The sequence below is a fragment of the Passer domesticus genome, chromosome 3, assembly GCF_036417665.1.
Source record: "Passer domesticus isolate bPasDom1 chromosome 3, bPasDom1.hap1, whole genome shotgun sequence".
NCBI lineage: Eukaryota > Metazoa > Chordata > Aves > Passeriformes > Passeridae > Passer > Passer domesticus.
The window spans coordinates 29,608,633-29,631,113 of record NC_087476.1 but is presented as its reverse complement, the minus strand read 5'-3'; the positions used below and the strand labels follow the sequence as shown (position 1 = coordinate 29,631,113).

General features: G+C 39.7%; 1 protein-coding gene and 1 long non-coding RNA gene across 4 annotated transcripts in view; one reads left to right on the top strand and one right to left on the bottom strand.

Moving 5' to 3' along the window:
- Positions 1-7,670: 7,670 nt before the first annotated feature.
- COL9A1 (collagen type IX alpha 1 chain) overlaps positions 7,671-22,481 on the top strand; it is a 61,862-nt gene continuing 47,051 nt past the window's right edge. The window contains exons 1-6 of the mRNA XM_064412337.1: positions 7,671-7,796; positions 8,097-8,170; positions 9,552-9,629; positions 9,764-9,896; positions 16,495-16,891; positions 21,815-21,892. Of these exons, the coding sequence (XP_064268407.1) occupies positions 7,783-7,796; positions 8,097-8,170; positions 9,552-9,629; positions 9,764-9,896; positions 16,495-16,891; positions 21,815-21,892 (774 nt within the window). The 5' untranslated portion in view covers positions 7,671-7,782. The remainder of the gene's footprint in view (positions 7,797-8,096; positions 8,171-9,551; positions 9,630-9,763; positions 9,897-16,494; positions 16,892-21,814; positions 21,893-22,481) is intronic.
- LOC135296242 (uncharacterized) lies at positions 12,280-22,433 on the bottom strand. Of its 3 annotated transcripts, none has more exons than XR_010358310.1 (4): positions 22,388-22,433; positions 14,175-14,252; positions 13,105-13,200; positions 12,280-12,511 (listed from the first exon to the last, which is right to left on the bottom strand). It is a non-coding gene; the product is annotated as an uncharacterized LOC135296242 (long non-coding RNA). The 3 variants fall into 3 exon arrangements; XR_010358311.1 differs by lacking the exon at positions 22,388-22,433 and adding an exon at positions 22,048-22,208; XR_010358309.1 differs by lacking the exon at positions 22,388-22,433 and adding an exon at positions 15,243-15,381.

The following is a 22,481-nucleotide window of genomic DNA, read 5'->3' as shown; positions in this document are numbered from 1 at the left end:
AAAGTTTCTCATGTAGTTTCCCAGAATAAATAGCTTCCAGACATCACTGTAATATGGTTTTTTTCTGAATTCATGTCGTCTTGCATGTCTCTTAACATTGTTCTTAAACTGAGCACTTGATTCCTCACACTCTTGTAGCAGAAACAGCTACTTACAACTACACAAACTAGATGGAAAAAAACTATCAAGTCACTTGTTTGTGGCAGTGAAAGTTCTTCTCACATTTATTCTCAAGGGCAAGAGAGGGAGGAATGAGGCCCAGAAACTGAGTGCTAACAAACACATGCAGGTGACACAGGAACACCTCCAGGTGGGTTTTGAATGCCTCCAGAGAGGGAGACTGCCACCATGATATTTTATGAAAAATCCTTTGTTAGGATTTTCCCCTCCTGAGGAGCTGAGGGCCTCAGGAAAGCAGTGTAAGCAATAACTATGTGCTGCTGTGGAATGCAACAGGTGCATCTTCCGTTGGTCCATGCGGATTGTTTTCAATTAGTGACCAATCACAGCCACCTGTGCCAAGGCTGTGAGCAGTCACAGGATTTTGTTATGCATTCTATTCTATTCTTGTTCTTTGCAGCCTTCTGATCATTCTTTTAATTCTGTTATTTTAGTATAGTTTTTATGTAGTATTTTAATATTATATATATATATCATAAGATAATAAATCAGCCTTCTGAGAAAATGGAGTCAAGCATCGTGTCTCCACACATGGGGAGTTACCAGCAGGAGGCTCCACAAGCTCCCTGGGAAGCCTCTTCAGTCCTGTGCCAGGCTCAATGTAAAGAAGTTCTTCCTCATGTTGAGGTGCATCTTCTTGTGTTTTGGTTTATGGCCACTGTTTCTCCTCCTGTAATTGGGAACCATTGAAAGGAGTCTGGCACCAACTTCTTGGCACCTGCATTTGAGCTGTATCTATGTATGGATGAAATCCCCTCTGGCTCTTCTTGTCTCTAGACTAAGCGGGTCCAGCTCCTGCAGTCTTCTCGTAAGAGAGATGCTCCACACTCCCTATTGCCTTTATGGCACTTGCCTTTTTTCAGTAGCTCCTTGTTTTTCTTGAACAGTGGAGACCACAACTGAGCACAACACTCCAGCTGTGGCCTCACTAGGGCAGAGCAGAGGGGGACAATCACCTTCCTTGACCTGTTGGCCACACTCCCCCTGATGCACCCCAGGATACCTGGCCCTCCTGGACACAAGGGCACACTGCCAGCTCAATTTTTATTGCTCGGGTACATTTCAAATTTTTATTTTTATTGCTTTGATAACTTCCTTTATCTGCAGATGTTACTTCTCCATTATACACCTGCCTTCCAGATCACAGTTATGAATATTTTGAATGGCATAGGCTTTTGTACAAGTCTCTGTGGGACTTCTCTAATAAGCTTCCCTCTGCTTTGAAAATTATCATGAAATTTGCCCTTTGATTTCTTCTTTGTGGTTTTCATTTTGGCAGCACACTGTTTCCATTGTGGCATAATGTTGGGTTCACTGGGAGAAAACAAAAGGAATAACTTTAAAAAATTTTTGTGGTTCTTAGTTTTTTCTCAATGAATTCCTGTCCAGAAGATTTTTTGCAACTCAGTAGATCTGCTGAGGTCAATAGCCGGGTGTAATTGGAAGTGCAAAATCAGTGCAATAAATTGCAGACCTTAATTATATAGATTTAAATGCTTACAGACTTCTAATATTATACTTCAAGTATTTAATTATTGTGTTATTGTTACATTGTTACATATTTATGTCCTTTGTATTTCTTGTAAGAGAGAAAATAATAATTTTTAACATTTGGAAAACAGTTCTTTTGATACAGAACATGTCTTGAAGATGAAAATACATATTCATGTATAATAATGTCATCAATTCTGTATAGAGGTCTGTGTGTGCCAGTTTTCTGTGGCCTTAACGCCACACTCTGTTGAATCATAGCTTTCATTTCAAAATGAACAGAGCACCCTACTGTACCCATCCCACAGCTGTTTAGGTAGTCCTTAAATAAACATGAAACTATGTAGTGATGCCCTGATCTGTGAAAATCCTGAAATTACTTTGGGAAAATCTGAGGGCTGCCATTTTAGAAAAGTCTTACAGAATCCTCATGGTGTGAAATAGCTTTTTTTTTCCTCTTATGCCACAAAAATCAGAATTTGTGCCATAGCATTTGCTATTTTGTGTAAACAAGTAGCCATATATGAACATTTCTTTTCCACCCTGTCATGATCTCTCATCCTGAAAGATCCTGATGGATGGGGGGAGAACCAGTCCCATCCTTGGTCCAGGCAGCTGGAGCTCAACTGGGCTGAGGATAGGAGGCAGAATGCTGAGTCTGGCCAGGGAAGGCAGGCAGAGAGGTGGGGAGAAAGCCTGGTTGCTGACTCAAGTAACCATACACTAATTTTATTTTCATGAGTACTTTTACCTATAAACCAGTGTTGTGATGCTCATGTGCAGGTGCAAGAGAAGGAAAATCTAATCCCATTTCAGATATTTTCTTACTGGTATTATGATCTCTTTCAAAGGGTATTTATGACAATAAAAGAAATTATGCTTGTTGCAGTATGTGGAAATAAATATCAACAGAACTAAGTACCATCATGTCAACAATTACAAAAAGTTCAATTAATTCAATTTTGCTAGAAAAGAATCTTAAAATATTTAGAGGTATTAGAAGGGAGAAAAATATAGAAGAATATTATCAAGACTCATTAAACTCTGACTGAAAATACTTCCAAATTTGGGGGTTTTGTTTTGTTTTTATTTACATGAAATTTGGATCCAGATGTTGGTAATAGTATTTGTTATTATAAATGAGAATATTTTCACTACATTTTATAATCAACAAATTAATAAATAACAGCAGAGCCTGTTTCTGATCTTATTTTAGTTTTTGAGAATGGGTGTGATCAGTAGATGGACACAGATGTATGTTAAGTGAGGTCAAAGTCATAATCTCTGCTGAAACACAACAGTTTTTATGGCAGTATTAGCATAGTTACACTTGATATCTGCTTAACTTTTCTCTTTCTCTGCTGTTCCACTAGAAAATAAATTCTCCTGAATTTACGATAATCTGAAACACTGACTGCAACATTTGGAGAAAATTGCTGTCTGAGACAACATACAAATCTTCTGACCTAGAAATAAATAAAAATAGGAATGATGCCACAATATAGACTTTCATTCGAAGGTGATGGGAACTGCAAGCCTCATCCACAGAAAGAATTATTATGGCAAGGGGTCATAGAGCTAAGGTGGAAATTTGTCTGGCTTCATACAGAGACCATCTCTATTTTTGCTCCACAAACATTCCTGAGGGATTTGTTGAATTTTGTGCACTACACGGGACAGCCTAGGTGTTCAAAATTTGGCTGCAGTGCCATTACAGTGAGGTTCACCTGTAAAGAGGATTGTGCTGAGGAGACAAGAGTCTGGCCCCAAGAATTCCCAGGTTTCTTTGAGTGACCTCTACTAGAAAGAAGCTGTTTGGTCTTTATGCAAAACAGCATCTGACAGCTTGGAAAGAAAAGCTGTTTTTCTTCCCATGCCAAAATTCATAAAATTCTGGACAGAAAAGTACATTTTTATGATCAAGGTAAGAATTTATTGGATAATAGATTATTTTTTAAATTCCAATGATGTGTTGGAACCTGACAAGGATTATAGTTTTGCTGTCAATTCAATTACTCTTCACTTGAAAAAGCTGGAATAATTATTTGTTGCTGGTTTAATTAAGAGGCTCTTAAGTCAGTGCAAGTTTTGCCCCTGATGTCAATGAGATCAGTCCCAGGTCCAAGTTACCTTAACTCTTAGCATGATTAATAAAAAGCAGGTCTTTAATGCAGAGCAGGTCTGTAAATGCCATCATTTACAGCCACACAGTTAATCTTGAGCTGAGAGAACCAAACACAACAAACAACAATCTCACTCATGTTAAGAGTGTGCTATGTGATTATCCTGGAATCTGGTAAACTCCAGGGAAAGCAGTGACCCTTATACTACAGGTAAGGATAAAGAAGGTTGCAATGTATAAAGCAGATTTTTGTTATTGTAAACTGAACAGAGAACGTGGCTGTAAGAGGCCGAAGTCACATGGAAAGACTAAAGACACAATTTAGAGGAGACCATGTGGGAGAGGAGTGTCTGTCCCCAGGAGACAGGAGAGAGGTAAGCAATAAATAAGAAGTAATGTCTTCCCTGCCTCTCCTCTCCTCTCCTCTCCTCTCCTCTCCTCTCCTCTCCTCTCCTCTCCTCTCCTCTCCTCTCCTCTCCTCTCCTCTCCTCTCCTCTCCTCTCCTCTCCTCTCCTCTCCTCTCCTCTCCTCTCCTCTCCTCTCCTCTCCTCTCCTCTCCTCTCCTCTCCTCTCCTCTCCTCTCCTCTCCTCTCCTCTCCTCTCCTCTCCTCTCCTCTCCTCTCCTCTCCTCTCCTCTCCTGCTGTGTGTGGAAGAGCCGTGCAGAGCTGGGAGCATGAATTACTGATCCTTTATGGGGTCACTCACACAGGCAGAGGCCCCACTTTAACAGTGCAAACTGGACTTTAGTTCCTCCAGTTCCAAAGCTTGTTCTTGAGACTCCAGTACCTGCATATATGTAACAGATACTTTCAGGGGAAGTACAAACTTGTCTAGGTCCTTCTAAAAGTCCTGCTCAAAAGTATAAGCCAGTGACATTGGGCTTCTTCAAGCCCAGACAGAAAATACACATCAGGAAAGGATTTTTCACTTAATTTAGTCATCCTAAATTGCTGTAAATTCAAGCTTGAACTAGAAACCTTCTTCTCTGCCACGTGGTCCTCTCTAAATCATGCCATGGGTTTTTTTTTTGTTTTTGTTTTGTTTTGTTTTGTTTTGTTTTGTTTTGTTTTATTTTTGTTTTGCTGGATTGCACCTTCTGAAAGTCCAACTGCAGCCATTTTGCTGCAAACCTTTTCATCACAGAAAGCAAACTTTATATCTGCAAGAGAAACTGGATCCATCCATTTGCTATTTCTCTCCAGCCACATTCTCAGAGACAGCTGTGTGAATATCTGTTCTCCAACTCAAGCTACACGGAAGAACAGGAATATTGAATGAATATGGAATCAGATATTTGAGGAGTGGAATGTGAAGTCAGGTGTGTAAGAACATCTCCATATGCCAGCAAGGTGATAACATTCCTACACAGCTTATTTTCAGGAGATAGTATTTGAACGAAGTAACCACTGTTTAATTCATCCACGTTCAAAAGATGAGCAGTTAGTGTTTAGATGATGAATCCCTGAGCAAGTAGCTAAACAGCAATAACTGCACACTGAGGTTTTCTGGAAAAATCTATACTGGCCCAATTAATAAGAAGAGAAAACTATGAAATGACGTAGAGTGACATCAAAATAGGCAGATCAGCTAAACATGAATGTTAGTTGGATGGGGACTGTCTCTGTGACAGCAAGATATGTAAGACACATACTCCATCTATCCCGGTTTACATTTTATTGAAATGGGAATAACATTGGCTAGATCATGGGGCTGTTAAATCTGCTACCACTAGTCTGTCAGTTACTATTTTTCTGGCTCTTTCAAGGTGATGTGATAATTATTAGTAGAGCATCTAATCAGGACTTTCATCACAGATTGTAAATTTTCCTTCAAGATGAAGACATCAAAATGCACACAGTGCAACCAGAGGCTATTAGTCTTCTAAAGAATTTTTCTTTTTCCCACAACAGAATAGTAAATGTACTTTCCCAGCTTTAGTTGCATACTGTCTCCCATGTTTTCTTTGAGTAAAAATGTCTTTTGAAGATTGTGTACTGGGAAAATACTCCAGACATAAAAGAAGTTCCATCCCTGAGAATTGCTGGAATGAAATGCAAGCAAAATTAGATTATAGATTGCCCAGAAACAGAGTATATGTTCTCCAAATTTCTCTGAACAAGAATCCCCCTCTAGGAGAGGATGAGGGGTGTGTGAATTACCCAGACACAATGGATGGCAGACATCTTCACCTATGTATCAAAAAGTATTGCAACCTTCTTGTAAGGTTGTTCTAATTAGTTCCATATCTAACTACTGGAATGGCTTTTTCTTCTTTAATACTCCCTCAAATAAATTTGCAATACTAAGCAGTCTCAAAGGCAAAGGAAATGCCACAGCTTATAGACAGCAAAAGAGATGGTTTAGCACCTGACTCTTTTCCATTCCTTCACAAATTTTCTGGTATTCTTTTTAAGTCCTGGGTGCTCTCTGTCATTCCATCACATGCCATGTTCCTCTCTGTTATAGCTTCAAGTGACTTCCACATACTGATCTTCCTCCAGCTCCTTATGGACTCCTTTCAGGCCCTGTGGGTACCATTGGATGCCACAATGGGAATATCTGCATGGGGAAATAAGGCACTCGGGTGTGTGGTGATTTGGGCAAACTTTTTTGTGAGATCAAATTGATATTTCACCTTTTTGGTTTTCGAATTGACAGAGGTTTCGTGTGACAATCCTGGTGCTGATACGTAATGTTCACAGTCATGCTGGACCATAAAGTCCCTGGATGTATCTTTCTCTTGAAGGGTGAAAAAATGGTATCACCAAAGCTTTACTGTCTTAGGCATCAAAACCAGACATTATTCGTGGCAAACAGTTTGTGTGTGTGATCCAGCCCCACCCTATCTAACAATAAATTGAAAACCGTAAAGCACATTAACACTGAAATTACCAATACTAGGAATGTGATTTACAGCAAATTGGGATGGAGGGGATAGTTTATTACCCAGTTATTTCTCCAGACACTCATCAGATAGAAGAGATTATTGCATTTCCTATATTCCACACTTGGAAAGATCTGGAAATTTAGGGTGTTAGTAACCAGAATATCAGTAGTCTAGAGAAGATGAAAACTTACAAATGTGATGTATAAGAACAACCTAGTATACTTCTCCATACGTACATGAATTTTGACTGTGGTTCCTATGAGGGCCTTCTGGATTTTATTATATTTTCCTTGATCTTTGCATGCATACAGATTTTAGTTTCTCTCTCTCTTTTTCTATCTGGGTGAAGAAATATGAGTAAATGTCTTTGTGTGTCCAAGCATATGTAATGAACTCTTTGGAAAGGGAGTTCTTTATCAATGGCAACAGAACAGGAATCTGCTTAATAATGCCTATGTGTATGCCTTGGAGGTTAGAATCTAAACAATGAAAACCCTTTTACATAACCTGTTTTATTCAGAAAAACCAACTGGGACCTCAGCAGACAGGTACTCATCAGCTTCTCCTGAGGTCACCTGATAAGTAAATCAGTGAGAAATGGAAACATCTTCTTTATAGGGCAGGGATTCGCTTCTTCTCAGAGCTTGTAGTCTTAACACCATATCAGGGCCACCAGCTTCCTCACACCTCCTGGTACATATAATTCATTTCCCTGCCTGACTGGAAAGCAGATCCCACCATTCAGAGACTGGCTTTGCTGAACTCACATTTTCTGAGTGAGTTCTCCCTGCCCTCGTGCTGGTGAAAGAAGCAGACTTTAATTTGCTCTCTTGGCTTCTTTATATTTAGCTGGCTCCAGAGGTCCGCCCTCAGAGCCCACCAGGGCACACATGTCTGTCCAGCCTCCACCTCCTTCCCTTGGAAAGATTAAAACCAGCCCAGCAGCCTGCACCTCCCTCTCTGCAGGGTCCTGGTGGGGCAGGAGCTGCTGTCTGCACCCACTGCTGCACTCCTCTGTTAGACTAATGAGAGGGAAGCAGGCAGTGTGACGATATACCCTGTGCATTCACATGAGAGAAGTGAAGAAATCCTGCAGTGAAGATGAAAAGCCACTGGTAAGAGAACAAGTGGGATTTAGAGACATCTGTAAATAAGAGATTAGAACCATGAAAGCTGTCCTTGCATGAGTGGACTACAATAGAAAGATCTTTATTGACATATTTTATTATAAGGCAAAAAAACCCCCGTTGTCATGTAAAGAAATTATCTTGCCAAAGAAATTGTCTTGTCAAATCTGTTAGCAGATCCTTAGGTGGTATTTTATATGTTTAATATGCATGGCTTGGAGGAGAAATTTAATAACAGAACCTGTCAGAAACTATAGATTCATACTGGAGTTTTCTTTCTGTTTACAGGAAAATTACAGCTTTCTTTTACCTGTGTAGTTTTCTGTGGTCTTTCATCTCAGCCACCATCCAGCACCAATCAAGTAAGGAGACAGATTTTATCTACATTTTATCTTTGTGTAATTTTGAATGTCAAAAGAATTATTCTGTGTTTATTCAGAACTAAGATCCTCTGTAGCAGCTATCACACAAAGTGAGAGCTATGTGCATTTATGTATGTATGCATGGGTAGAAGGATATATATGAAAAACAGGAAAAAAGCAAGAGCTGTGTGTGTTGCTTTATATTTGCTATTAGATGTATTTTTAAGGTAAGGATTAAAATCTGGATGTAGATGGTAAATACAGGACACAAACCTTCCCTGTCTTTCAGTGTTTTTAGTTAGATATTCTTCTGTTGCATGTGGCAATAAACTGGTTCTACTTTATTTGCTGGGCATAAAATGTAAATGGCTGGATGTCAGCCATGTGTCCCATCAAAGAATATAGAATGAGGTCTTTCTAAGGTGCAATGTGTCAACCTGAATGTTCTCTTTAAGCCTGTGTTGTCAGAAGGAAATCCACATTTAGGGTTGTGCCTTTGCAGCACACAAGAGGCTCTCTGTAGGTTAGAAATGCTTCTCCTTCCAACTTCCACTCTTCATTCTTCCCTACCCACACTCTGCTAACATTTTCCAGATTGACTTGGTACTAGACTTGTACATGGCTCTTAAACTCTTCAAATAAATGCTTATTTTTCCTTCCTCCTTCCTTAATTCTGGGTATCTCGTAGGTCTTATGGCCATGACAAGGTTTTTTGACAAATAATATTCTGAAAAATTGGATTTTTAGATTTATTTTCGTCAAATAGGTTTCTTCTACATTTTCATTTTGGTAAACAAAAAAGGTCTGTAAGACCTTCTTGCCACCAACTTACAATTCATGAATGTTCATTTTCTGATCAAATCTGGCACAGAGGAAAGTGGGAAAGCTTGGAATACCAGAGAGGATGGAAAAGATGCCAACTGATTCACAACAACTTCTTTAGTTGGCATGAGGTTTGTTTAAGTTTCCTTGGGAGTAGAGAGACTGTTGATTTAGGTAACTGGGCTTTTTTTTTAAAGTTTGCTTGAACCACAAAAAATTACAACCCAAAACCTCCTTACACAGGAGTCCTTCTTTAAACTATTGCTATTTCTCAACAGCTCTGCAAGAGAAGAATTATTATAACACTCTCATTTAAAGGCTTGAAAAAAATCAATTAGCATATCAAGTTACTGTTTTTAATTTGAAGCTCTCTAGAAAAAGATGATTATTTTCTTATACATCTTTACTGAGTACAGTTTAAATTATTATATACCTCAAATTATTATTATTTATAGCTGTGTTTAAGTCACAATAATCTTGCAGTTGCTTCCACTGATTTTATAAGGAGATCTGTGACAATGTGTAGGCACATGGATAGTAAATTCACCTTTTTTTGCAGGACTACCAGCTATTCTGGGTGCCAGTCACAGAATTGATATCTGCCCAACAATCAGGATTGGCCAAGATGACCTACCAGGCAAGTAGCACCCTGACTTTTTCAGGAAAAAGCTGCTGTTCAAAAAAAATCAGGTTATATTCAGCTCTGTGACAGCACAATTCTCCAGTTAAATGCAAGTTACATTATAGATATGTATATTTTTTTTCTTGCAGGCTTTGATCTGATTTCTCAGTTTCAAATAGAAAAAGCTGCTTCCCAAGGAATTATTGAGAGAGTAGTGGGATCCACTTCTCTACAAGTAGCTTATAAACTGGGACCCAATGTGGACTTCAGGATACCAACCAGGTAATGCCTTCCTTGTTTGGCTTTAAAATATAGATGTTTTACAATCTTATTTTTCAAGCGGTAGATCTCCCACCAGCTAGATCACCTAATTTAAAAAGCTTTCAGAAGCGGAAAGAGGAATTGAACTTTTTTTTTTTTCATTGCCACCACCAGGTCAGACTGATTCTGTAGCAGCAATTTCAGGGACTTCCACTTCCCTCTAACAAATGATATTGCTCAGAGTGCCTCAAGATTTGCTGATACTAAGGAAGTTACCCCTAGAAAACAATGTCAGAAGTTGGTGATGATTTGAACAGGAGGAGAGGGAAAAAAATTCTTAAAATATTAATATTAAGGGATCTTTCTGAGCATGTGAGGATTGCAGAGATGAGGTAGGATAAGAACTCACTGATTCTGATGTAATGGGTTTTTTTCATTGTGTGTTTGTTTTAGGTAACAGGTACATGAATGTTGCTGGCTGATTTATGCTCACTTAATCTATAACATTGAAAATTATTATTTATCATATTCAGCACAGTGAATTTGTGACAGGAGTCAGGATTTAGGGATCTAATTGTGTTTGTGCTTTACAGGCCAGACTTGCTGCTAGTGAAGGAATAGAGACATTAGAGCAGGGTAGAGATGTCTTTGCCAAATTTAGGCAAGTCTGGATTTTGTTCCAGCACCTTGTGTAATTAAGAATGCCTCAACATAGCAATCAAGTGACAAGACCATCAACTGGACTACTGTTTCAGCTAGGAAAAATTGGATTGTGAAGCGTTTCTGTCTTATTCTACCTATTACTAACAACTTTTCCTACTGCAATCCTCCCAGGCTCCTACCTTCATAGCCACCAGACAAAGCTACTTTAGAGTTTAAGTGTTTAGTTACATTGGGCTCATGGCTACTTTCACAAATCAGGACTGCTAGTGCATGAATGTGAATCCAAACACAGACAGCAAATGGGATCATCACTAAAAATTGGAGATTCTCAGATAAAAGCAGCAATATTTTCATTTTTAAGAGAGTTTAGAGTTATTGCTATGAATGGTTCTATTGAAACATATGCTTGATATACACAAGTTACCCCTGAACAAACCAGTGTCAACTGCTTTACCCCAGCATCTGAGCTGGCTCCTGCCACTGGGGTCGTCAGCCCAGGAAATGGATTTAAGGTTTGAGCCCTGACCGTGCTCCAGTGCCTCAGTGAGCTGCTCCTCTGTCCCCGGCCGAGCTCGCTGCCCTGCTCCAGAGTGATTTTACAGCGTGGCCCTCTCACTGGGAGGGGAGAGGAGGGAAGGGGAGAGAAGGAAAGGGCTGGGCAGGGCAGGGAAGGGAAGGACAGAGAAGGGCAGGGCAGAGCTGGGGAGAGCTGGGCAGGGAAGGACATGGCAGAGCAGGGCAGAGCAGAGCTGGGCAGAGCTGGGCAGGGAAGGACATGGCAGGGCAGGGCAGAGCTGCCCGGCCCGCCCCGGCTCCCGGAGCTGTCCCAGCCCGCGGTGCTGAAGCGGCGCCCGCCGCGGGCCGGGCTCACCCACTGGGATCACCTGGGCCTGGGAGCCCCTGCTGCATCCAGAGGCGGGGAGGCAAAAATAGAGTGAGTTTGGGAAAAATGGATAGCATGGCTTCTCCGAGCTGGGTGGCTGATATAGCCCAAGTGCCATGGGAATACTGGGGCGGGACCCTCATCAAACACCTTGGCAACAGAGAAATAATAAACACATGATGTTTATACTAGGGCAGAAGAGCCCATTTTAGAGTGGCCGTATGGTATGGGAATGAGAGTGCAATTGGATGGGCATGGCTCAGCATTCAGTCTCTGATGTAGCAATAGCTTATGCCTTGAACAACTCACAGAGCTTCCTCAAAATGCTACCGAGTTGTAGCTTGGTCTTTTTGCTGCTTTCTGTTCTTGCCCAGAAGTATATCCCAAAATGAACAGAAATGATTGCACACAACTCATAACTTAGCTTCTTCCATCATCCAAATAAATTCCCATTGGCCAGTGCTAGAGTAAAATCTGCTGAAGGATCAATACAGAGTTCTCCATGTAATGGCATGGTGTAATAATGGTCTAATAACTTTGTGTGGAACTGCCATGACATATAGCTGTTTTCACTGGGCATGGTGAACATATAATTTTTCAATTTAACTTATATACATGTTGTAGATGTCCACCAATTACTAAGTACAAAATGAATCCTGTTTATTTGGATAATAATTGTGTTTATTTTTAAAGAAAATCTTTAAAAAAACCCATATATTGGCACAAAGAAATATGTTCATGACACATTTCTTTATATGTGGGAAAAGGGCTAATTATCTTTGTGCATTGGATGAAATATTAAACCTTTGACTTCACAAATGCAACTGTCATAACAAACACACCCACACCCAAACAAAATAGGGAGGAAGTTTATAAAGCTTTATAAGTAAACTTAAAATATCCAGAGAATTTCAAAGGCCAGTTTTCTGGCTTTTTTCCCCTTTGGGAATATTGCTTTTCTGTGAAGCAGCACTCCTCAAGTGCATGTGCTTGAAGGTCTGGCTTTTCTACATTCAGCCACCAAAGCTCTTCAGGTGCTTTTCCTTTCACACTGTGTGTAAGCTATCTCACCCAGATATTGATGATGATGCTGAAATAGAAAAGACAAAATGCAGCTAGGAAGCTAATTAGGTCATAAGAGAATTAATTAGCTCAGTAGTGGGAGCTTCTGACTAATAAAGATCAGCTGAGGGTAATGAGTCCTAACAAATGGCTTCTGGTTAACGACTTAGGACAGATGCTTTTAAAAGTGCTGAGCTAAGTTTTATTGCTATTGCTTGTTCAGTTGCTGCCAGGCAGTGTGTGCCAGGTCAGCTGTGATTCTAGGCAGCTCCAGGAGAGGCAGGCACGAAGTCTCTCCAGGCTGATCAAAAGAACCCTCAACCCTGGGCACATGGTACTGCATCATCATGAGAGTGGCCACAGCAATTTCCACAGCCACCTCCAGTGGGTTGTGCTAACGTTTCTAAAATCTTTATTTAGCAAGGACTAAGTTAAGTCAGTGAGCAATGGAGTTCACCTAAGAAATTAAGTAAAAAAACCCAAACTTAACAAAATAAATAGTTACTCTGTGGAACTTAAATAGGTATATAGTTGAGCTTCTAACATTGTCTTCTGCTCTTGGTGAGTCCTGGGGTCAGGGGGATGGGTCAGGGCTTTCCTCACCATAGTCAGATGTCTTACCTTGGTTGTATGGAAGCCTGAGTACAATTTAGCTTTGAAATCTCAAAGAAATCTTCCAGGTAAGTATTCAAAATACAGGATTAGTGAAAGTCCTAGCTATTTATGAAAAAGATTAAAATAAATAGTCATGTTTTAGAAGTTCCCCTAGATGAAATACAAATGTTTCAAACTTCCCACCCTCCAACACTCTAAAAATTTAGGCAAATAGTCAAATATACTCTGATAAAAAAAATTTGACCTAACCTTGTATTCACAAAACAACTGAAGCAGTTAATAATAGTACAGATATACAAGGAATGCTTTCTTACAAACTGAAGAAAAAAACTAAATTAAATTAAAAGATCTGATGGCTCGTATCCTGAACAATTTTAAGTGGATAGGAAAGAGGTTAGGAATAAATCTGCATTTTGTTCTTTAAATATGTTTCCATATAAAATTCTTTCTTTGCTCATTTACCTGAATCTAAATTTAAAATTGATTGGTTCTCTTCCATAAATCAGTGGAATTGGAAACAACTATGTTAAAAATAATTTTCAGAAAGAATTTGAGTGCTTATACAGCTATCAGCTGTTCAATAAAGTTACAGCATCCATCACTCTTCACTTGGCAGTAAGATGGAGGAATAGCTTCTCTACAATTGTTTATTGAAATATGCTAAATTTGCCATGGTTTCAAAATATTTAGCATTTTAATTTGATGACTTCGGAAGGGTTTTGCCTATATAAGGATTACAGGTTTTGGAAAGAAATGTGTTTTGAAATACAATTAATCCACTAAAGGATCAATACTGTTGGAGTAGCTGAGATGAGCATATGCCTCTGCTTTGCTTGTAGAATTATAGGTATAAATCTTACACCGTAAAAGTCCCCTGCAGAGTGCCTTTCTGGTGATGGGTCATGCTTCACTGTGTTCAGTCATGTTACTGATACTGAGTCTTTAGTCTAAAGGCAGCAGTTCTTCTGATTGGTTATTAGTATTTTTAAAAGTGGGAATACTTTTCCATGTTTGTACACTGAATTTTTTATCTTTAGTGTTTGATATATGTTTCTTATAATCTGATTTTCTCTTACCAATGTTAGAAGCTCTTGCATTATTTCTCTTTGCATATCTTCTGAACAAGTGAACATATTTCTTTCCTATTTTAATGCCTGAAAAAAGGAGAACCCATGTAATGTGTTGAAAAATACTAAGTCTAGAGCTAAATATGGTGCAAAGAATTAATTTTCCAATCTGGTATAAGCAATCTTCTAATTAAAAAACATATTCATGTACTAGGGTTTTTCGTTTCTTTCGTTGTTTTGTTTTTTGGCAGTATAGTTGTGTCAGCTGAGGTCAGATGAGAGTGTGTGTGATAGTTTAATGAGCATTGCCATGGCAACAAAACTTAGCAGTGCAGAGAAATGCTGAAAACCTCTTCACAGAGGATCTGGGATTAGTACTGCTTCTTTTAGGCTCAGTGTATCAGATACCCTGGAATTGATAAACTTAACAGAGACAGCTGAATGTCACAAGGAGGCTATTTAAAGATTACCTAACAATACCACCTTCAGTGTGGTAGTAGAAAAACCAGCTCTTCTGCGAGAACAAATGAGATTCAGCAACTGAAGAGATAAATCATCTAGCTGGGCTGAAGTTTTAGCAGTAGAGGAGACTGAAATACTTTTAAAAGAGACATTATAGAGGAAGAGCCATAAAAGATATACTGAACTGGATCAGAAACTCCGTAAGAGTGAAGGTATGTCTGAACAGGGAGAAGAATTATCTTCCTGGAGCAGAAAAGAATACATATGCTTATTATGTAGGCCAGAAACCTAACACAAGGAAGGGTGGAGTATAGTAAACACTGCAAAGTGCTCAGAACTGAAGGCAAGCTACAATATCCACAAGCTGACATTTGCATCTGAGAGGGCAAAATACAAACTGAAAATAAATGATGACAGAACAAAATGAGTTAGATAAAATCCTATCAAACAAAACCAGATAGGGCAGGACTTCATCCTCAGTCAAGAGACACAATTCAGAGCAAAGCACAGACAGATTAAAGATATCGGCAAGGAGCCCCCTCTTCCAGCTTTGTATATCTCCACACATTATATAATGAGATAAACTTTCCAGCTAAACATTCCCCTGCCTTATACCTGAGCTCTCAGGTGTGTGCAAAGGCTCCTGGAGAAAGGGAGAAACACCAGCAGTGCGGGTACTTTATTTGTAAGCCGAAGCTGCTGCTGCTGCCAGGCTTGCCGTGTCCTCACTGAAATCTGCTGAGGCTGTGCCGCTGCCTGCTGGAGCACAGCTGCACTACAGCTTGGAACACCACAACTAGGGAGATTGTTTCTGGAAGCACTCTCTTTCTAAATCAAGCATACAGAATAAGAGCTGGCAATTTTTCTGCTTCCCCCCCCCCCCACCATAGCCTAGTTCTTGAGATTCACTAATGCTATATAAATAGCTGCTGAGATAGGATTGATCTGCCTCTCAAAAATCATCTTTGTTCAAGATGTTTACTTGTTTGAGACATTATCCTAATGAAAGCTGGGACAAAATAGCTCTGCATATCTGCATGGTTAAGAAATTTATTTAAACTTATTCTTAAATGTGGGTAGATGGCAAATAATGTATTGATGTTGACTGGATATAACACTAGAGTTTTATGATCCACGGAATAAATATGGAAAGGCCTATTTCTTAAATATTGTACTGGATTGAGTGATACATTTGAAATAAAAAATGACTTTATTGTTTTGCACAGTGACATATCCAGTGCTACCTGTATTTCCAAACCTTGCCTTATAGGAGCTGCTAAAATATGAAATATTTTATATGTGGCAAATCTGTTCCCTGCTACTTGTAGTCTTGTGGTTGAATATCACAGAACATAATACATTTTGAGTGTGGGTTCTCACCGCGTATTTGTCAATGATTTCTGCTGAAAATGATAGCTTATACCTTAACAAAAAGGTACTGGCAGGCTGAACATGCATTTGGAAAAGACATTCTTATACCTTCAAAATCAAATCAGATCTGCACTTTCTCCCTAGCCATTGTAAAGTCATAAAATGTTGACTGACTTTGTAAGTCTAACAGTGGGAAACAGGGTAATTGTAGAATATACTTTCTATATCTGAAGAGGAGCTAGTTGTTGCTCCATCCATTATTGTTAGAAAGGGTTATCATAAAAATTGTAAAACATTGGAAGAACCCACCCTTCTGAACCAGATCTTTTGCCATTAGTAACACCTTGTTCTGGGGCTCAGCATGCAGAAGTGAACTGATACAAGAATGGTTGAGATATGGTTCCACTGAGTAATGGTTTCTCATTACTCTCTGGTGGTATGTGGAGCTTTTCAGAGCAAATACAGAACAAATGTACTATATTTTAATCCTACACAGTGCCATATATTCCAACGGCTTGCCGGATGAATATTCCTTTCTAACTACTTTTCGGATGACTGGGGCCACACTTCAGAAATACTGGACTATTTGGCAGATTCAGGATTCTTCGGGAAAAGAGCAAGTTGGAGTGCATCTCAATGGTCAAGTGAAAAGTGTTGAGTTTTCTTATAAAGGAGCGGATGGAAGACACCAAACGGCATCATTTTTACATTTGCCTTTCTTGTTTGACTCCCAATGGCACAAGCTTATGATAATTGTGGAAGCAAACAGTGTCACACTTTTTATTGACTGTATTAAAATAGAGTCCTTAAACATAAAACCAAAAGGTAAAATCAACACTGATGGCTTTGCTGTGCTTGGAAAACTTAAAAATAATCCTCAAATTTCAGTTCCGGTAAGTTTCAAAATCTTTTATTTCTTCAAAAAGTGTTTTACATTAAATATGTTGGGTTTTTTTTCTGGAATGCATGTTTAAATTATTTTTGAAAGCAGAAATGGCAGAAAAGAACTCCTTGACAGGTAAGTACCAGCTGTTTTTTTTTAAACTTTGCATTTATACCTTGTAAGTTAAGAGATGACCCAGGTTATGTCTAAATTTCAATAATGAATATTCCCAGACATCTCTGTATTGTTACAACTTTGAAGTAAAAAAGTGAAGTGAGACATAATTTTAAACTATATCTCACACTGCAAAAAACCATGGACACAGGTTAACCAGTATTGTGTAAATCTGAAAGGGAAAACATTGCAACAAAAGAAACATCTCACGTTTCATCACCTCTGTATTTCTAGTTGCTGTATTGCACTGGATTGAAATCAGTTTTACATGAGACTGCCAGCAGAAAGCTGCCCCATGTGTCTGAAGGGATCTATCTAACATGCTGTTATAGATGTACATGAGGAAATTTCAACAGCTGAAAAGTTACACTAATTCTGTTGAAAACAAGAGTTAGTCTTTGAAAATATCATTAAAAAATAATCAGCTGGAGCTGATAATGTGGCAATTAGCATATTACAAATTAGCATATGTATCTTAGCTTTGCTAACTGCTCTGAGCAATACTGATGGATGAATGGATAGGTGGGCTGATGAAAACATTACACATTACATACATTCTATGCATGTTAGTAGCATGAAAATATTCTATGCCAATATTGCATTCCTCTTTGGAAAGGTAGATTAAATGCAGAGAAATCTACTTATATTAATGCAATAATTTTACAGCACCTAGTATAGAGTGCTAGAGCAAACTGTGCCCTCAAGTTAGATACGGAGTCATCCCTTTAAAATGAGGAGGGTTCCTTTGCCTCTTGAAGTAGTGATTCCAAATGGCAGCTAATAAATGAGGAGAGAGATGTGGTATCAAGGTTACCTTGGCCTTCTGTTGGTACTCTGACTGACCTTGGGCCAGGATTAAAGAAGCAAGGAAAAGCAGAAGAGAAATTTTCTTGGAATCTTATCCTCTTTCCTCACCAGCCTGTGTTTTGCAGAGACTTTCTCTTTTCAGCAAGGTATACACATGAACAGCATTGATCACCCAGGGCTCTTCAGGCTTTTGGTGGGGAAAACTGCCTGGCATTAAGACCTTGCCTGTGTTTATGACTGTACATCTTTAGGCAACAGTGTGAAGCTATAGGACAACCTCCTTTAAGGGTGAAAGAACAAAATGTAAATAAATAATTTTTATAATTCACCATTTATAATGCAAAATATTTGTTTATAACTTTAGCGTGTTTCTGGGAAGATTTGGTCATATGAAGCACATTTTACGAAAGAAAGTAAAATCTTTGCATGAGTTAGGCTTTGGAACAAGAGTATGATGTATACATCTTGACAAAAAGAATAATGAAGCACTAGAACAAATTATCAGGGAAGACAGAAAATAAGCATGACAGCATATTCTTAAACTGAGCTTGGTTGTCTAAAATTACACTTTATTTTAGACAGAACTGACTTAGGACTCACTCGATTGAATAGCATGGCTTGCGCTGGAAAGCCCAAAAAGGCAATGGTAGTGGTTCAACCTGATATTACAATAATAATGTAGATTTAGGAACCCCATATCCTCTGAAATGGTGATAAAGGGATTACACAGTCAGATGGACTAGTAATTTTTAAATGTCTATTTATATTGCAGAAATTTCTGTTTTAGCCTGTGTACTTTATTTCTCTTTAACTTGACAAAATAAATCTATGTTTGGGGCTATTCTAGTCTTTAACTTGCTTGACTGTAAGTTTAAATATCTCAACAGTCTTGGTTGTTTAATATGCCCTAGGCACAGCTTTTAATTTACTCCCAGGCATTATTAAAGTATATTACTTCCAGTGGTAGAATTTTAAGAGGACATAAATTATGTGCTTCCTATTATTTTTTGCAGCATTCTGGTGAGGACCCTATTTATCTTGCAGAATAGGTCAACTTCTCAGAGATGCACTGTAACACATATAATTTTAAAAGGGATTCTTTATTGCTTGTTATTACTATGAGTGCCTAGGAGAATAATAGATACAGTTCTATTAGAAACTGCATCTTGCCTTTTCAGCCTTTACAAAGATTTATTCCAGGACTTCTGGAAGGCTTTATGGAGAACAAAATTTTACACAGATTCACAGCTGCATTTTATCTTTTCTTTTTAAGGTAAAATATCTAAAAGCTTTATCTTTTTATCTAAAAGTAATTAATATAATCCATTATAAATTGTAAGCAATATCAAATTTAGCATAATTTCAAAACTGAAAAGGAATTTACTTTCTAAATTACATGTCTGTGATAGGAAGGTAAGGGAATTTATTTCTTACTGCTCAAATTATAAGCAGTAAGATTATATAATTGCCTTAATTGCTGTGATTTCAGAGGCATTACCACCTTTTTTTTCATTATCATTTTTTCGTTACCATAATAGATACTAAAAGCTTTGCTAGTAGTGACTCTTGGTCATTATTTAATTGACATTTCATGCTGCTAACTAGCTCAGGGAAGCTACATGACTTGTAACATCTAAGAGGAAGCTGCTTGTCAATATTTGTTTAACAGGGATTAATTTACACCATAGAACAGATTGTGTCTGTGTACTGTAAAAAGTCACATCTTGGTTTTCTTCACCCTGTGAAATCTCACATTCAGAAGGCTGAACCCCAGCTATGGAAAGCCAAATAACACTGGAATTAGCTGCAATGTTCAAAGGTTTTAAAAAAAGGTGCAAGGAGAAAGAAGCTCTAAAAACCTATTTCAGAGATGTTGAAAAATGGACAAAACTTGTTTAAAACAGCTTTGGAATGAGATGCATTCAAATATATGTAGTTTATTATTGATCACTTAACAAATGTACAAACAGCTGACAGCAGACCTCTCTTAGAAGAAACATAGATGTCCTTGACAAGGTACTGTAGAAAATCTCCACATGAAAAATTGCTTAGCTGAGTTGCACTTGCCCAGGAGGGGTGACTTCCCTGGATCATCACCAAGCCAGAAATAGCCCCTATGGTACTGCTAAATGCATCCCTGTGACTGATTTTATACTGAAAATACTACTCTACATATTTAGGTCTTATTTTGCATTTTACCTAACCTTCACCTCTCTTAACTAAAACACCAATAAGATAACTGAATTATGTGGTTGACATTGAGATGTGCCAAAATGGTGGGCATTTGCAGGAATTTCTGTAGACCTGAAGATGACAAAACAGTGAGCTGTCAGACACAGTTAATGATATCTGTGCTAAGAAATAAAGATGAAAAAGAAATCCTGTAGGAATCCTGCCAAATGTATGTCAGGAATACTGACCTATGAGTCTTAAACATTCTGTGTAGTTTAACTCCAGAAAGCAACTAAGCCCCACATGGCCACTTTTCCCATGGTGGGATGGGAATTGTAAGTAAAAGTAAGGAAATTTGTGGATTGAGATAAATACCACTTTAATAGGTAAAGCCCAAGCCATGAACACAGGCAAAGCAAAACAAGGAATTAATTCACCACTTTCCAATGGCAGGCAGGTGTTCAGCCATCTCTGGGAAAGCAGGGCTCCATCACATGTAACAGTGATTAGGGAAGACAAGGAGCATCACTTCAAACTCCCCCTGCCCTTCCTTCTTCTCCCAGCTTTATATTCTGAGCATGACGTCATATGGTCTGGGATATCCCTTTAGTCAGTGGGATCAGCTATCCTGGCTGTCCCCTCCCAAGTCCCTGTGCACCCCCAGCCTCCTTGCTGATGGGGCAGAAAAGGCCTTGACTCCATCCAAGCACTGCTCAGCAATAACAAAATCATCCCTGTGCTATCAACTCTGCTCCCAACACAAATCCAAATCACAGCTCCATACCAGCTAAGCTACTTTGAAGAAAATAAACTCTACCTCAGGCAAAACCACCTTTGGGTTTAAAAGGTTACATTTTAATATCTTTGCTTTACGATTATCCCTAAATATCTGAGGTTCTTTTCTGAAAACTTTATGACTGTACTTTATCCTTAATAACACTGTATATTGATATCAGTAGAATACCTACGTGAGATGTCTTCAAAATAATGGCATTCTTTAAATCATCTTTACTTAATCAACAAGATCATTGTGAAATACTGGCAAGGGAAAAGATACCTTGACAGCAAGGCTAGAACATATTTGCCTTTCTTTCACCTCTCCTAAATCAATGGGAAGCAAGTCACATCTTTTACTACCTTGCCACCAGAAGAGTTTTATTTTTAAAAAAGTTAGAGAGGTTTCCTATCAGCTTCTGTTTTATATAGCTTCAAGGCAGATAGAGTTAGCTTTCTTCTTTTCGTAGCTGGTACAGAGCTGTGTTTTGGATTTAGTGTGAGGATATACTGTTGACAACTTACTTCTGTTTGGGCTGTTGCTATTGTATGGCTGCCTTGCAGTATTAAATTAGTATTAGTTCTTTTATTTGTATATTATGGCACTCAACTGGCTATTATTATGATGGTTTGAAAATGAGAAGTGGATAAAGGAGGGAAAGAATTGGTTCACAGATGGTGGCATCAGTTAACAGGTAAAAGAAACAAGGGTACTCTTTCTGCTGTGCTCCAGCCTCAGCACTCTGGAAACTGTGATGACTGCAAACAAAGAGAAGAGTAGAGATGTGATAAAGAGGATTTCAGGAGTGGCAGCACCTCGCCGGTTTATGCCCCCTCTTTAAGACCTCCACAGTTAGGGGTGGGGGAATGCAGGGCAAAGCACTGCTCCACCTGTAGCTACTGACATTAAATACCTAGCGTTTAATCCTCTGCCTAGTGTGCCAGTATTCCACTTACACAGCGTGACCCCTGACCCGAATTAACATGATCTTTTCTCCTTTGCCAGTTCGAGATCCAGTGGATGGTGATCCACTGCGACCCCCTGCGACCCCAGCGCGAGGGCTGCGGCGAGCTGCCGGCTCGGGTGAGAGACCTGTCCTGCCCTGTCCTGCCCTGCCCTGCCCTGTCCTGTCCTGTCCTGTCCTGTCCTGTCCTGCCCTGTCCTGTCCTGCCTTGCCCGCCACGGGAGTTTCATTATCTGTCCCCGCTCCTGGCCACCGATGCTCTTTTTTGCCATACCTGCCCGGTATTCGGTGCTTTTAGAAACCCAACCCCCAGAGCAGCAGCAGCCGCCTCATTTTAACCCTTCCGTGCCTTGCTGTCTGCCTCTCGGCCGGCGGGCTGCCGGCCGGGCCTGCGGGCGCTGTGCCCACAGCGGAGGGGCTGTGGCTGCGGCCCCGGCACCGCCGCCGCGCCGGGAGCCTGCCGGGCCAGGCCGCGGGGTCGGTGTCCGACCCGGCAGCAGCAGGGCAAAGGGTTAAGGCTCCGTCCTCGCCTGCCCGGCCGCCAGCCCTCCTCCAATCCCCGCGACCCTGCCCAGGGCCGGGCCGCAGCCGGGAGGGGCTCCGGCCGCGCTCACCTTCCGCCCGCCCCGGCAGCCGCCGGCTGCTCCCTCCATCCATGGCCCGGCGCCTCCTGCCCCTGGGGCTGCTCCTGCAGGCGCTTTGCCTCGG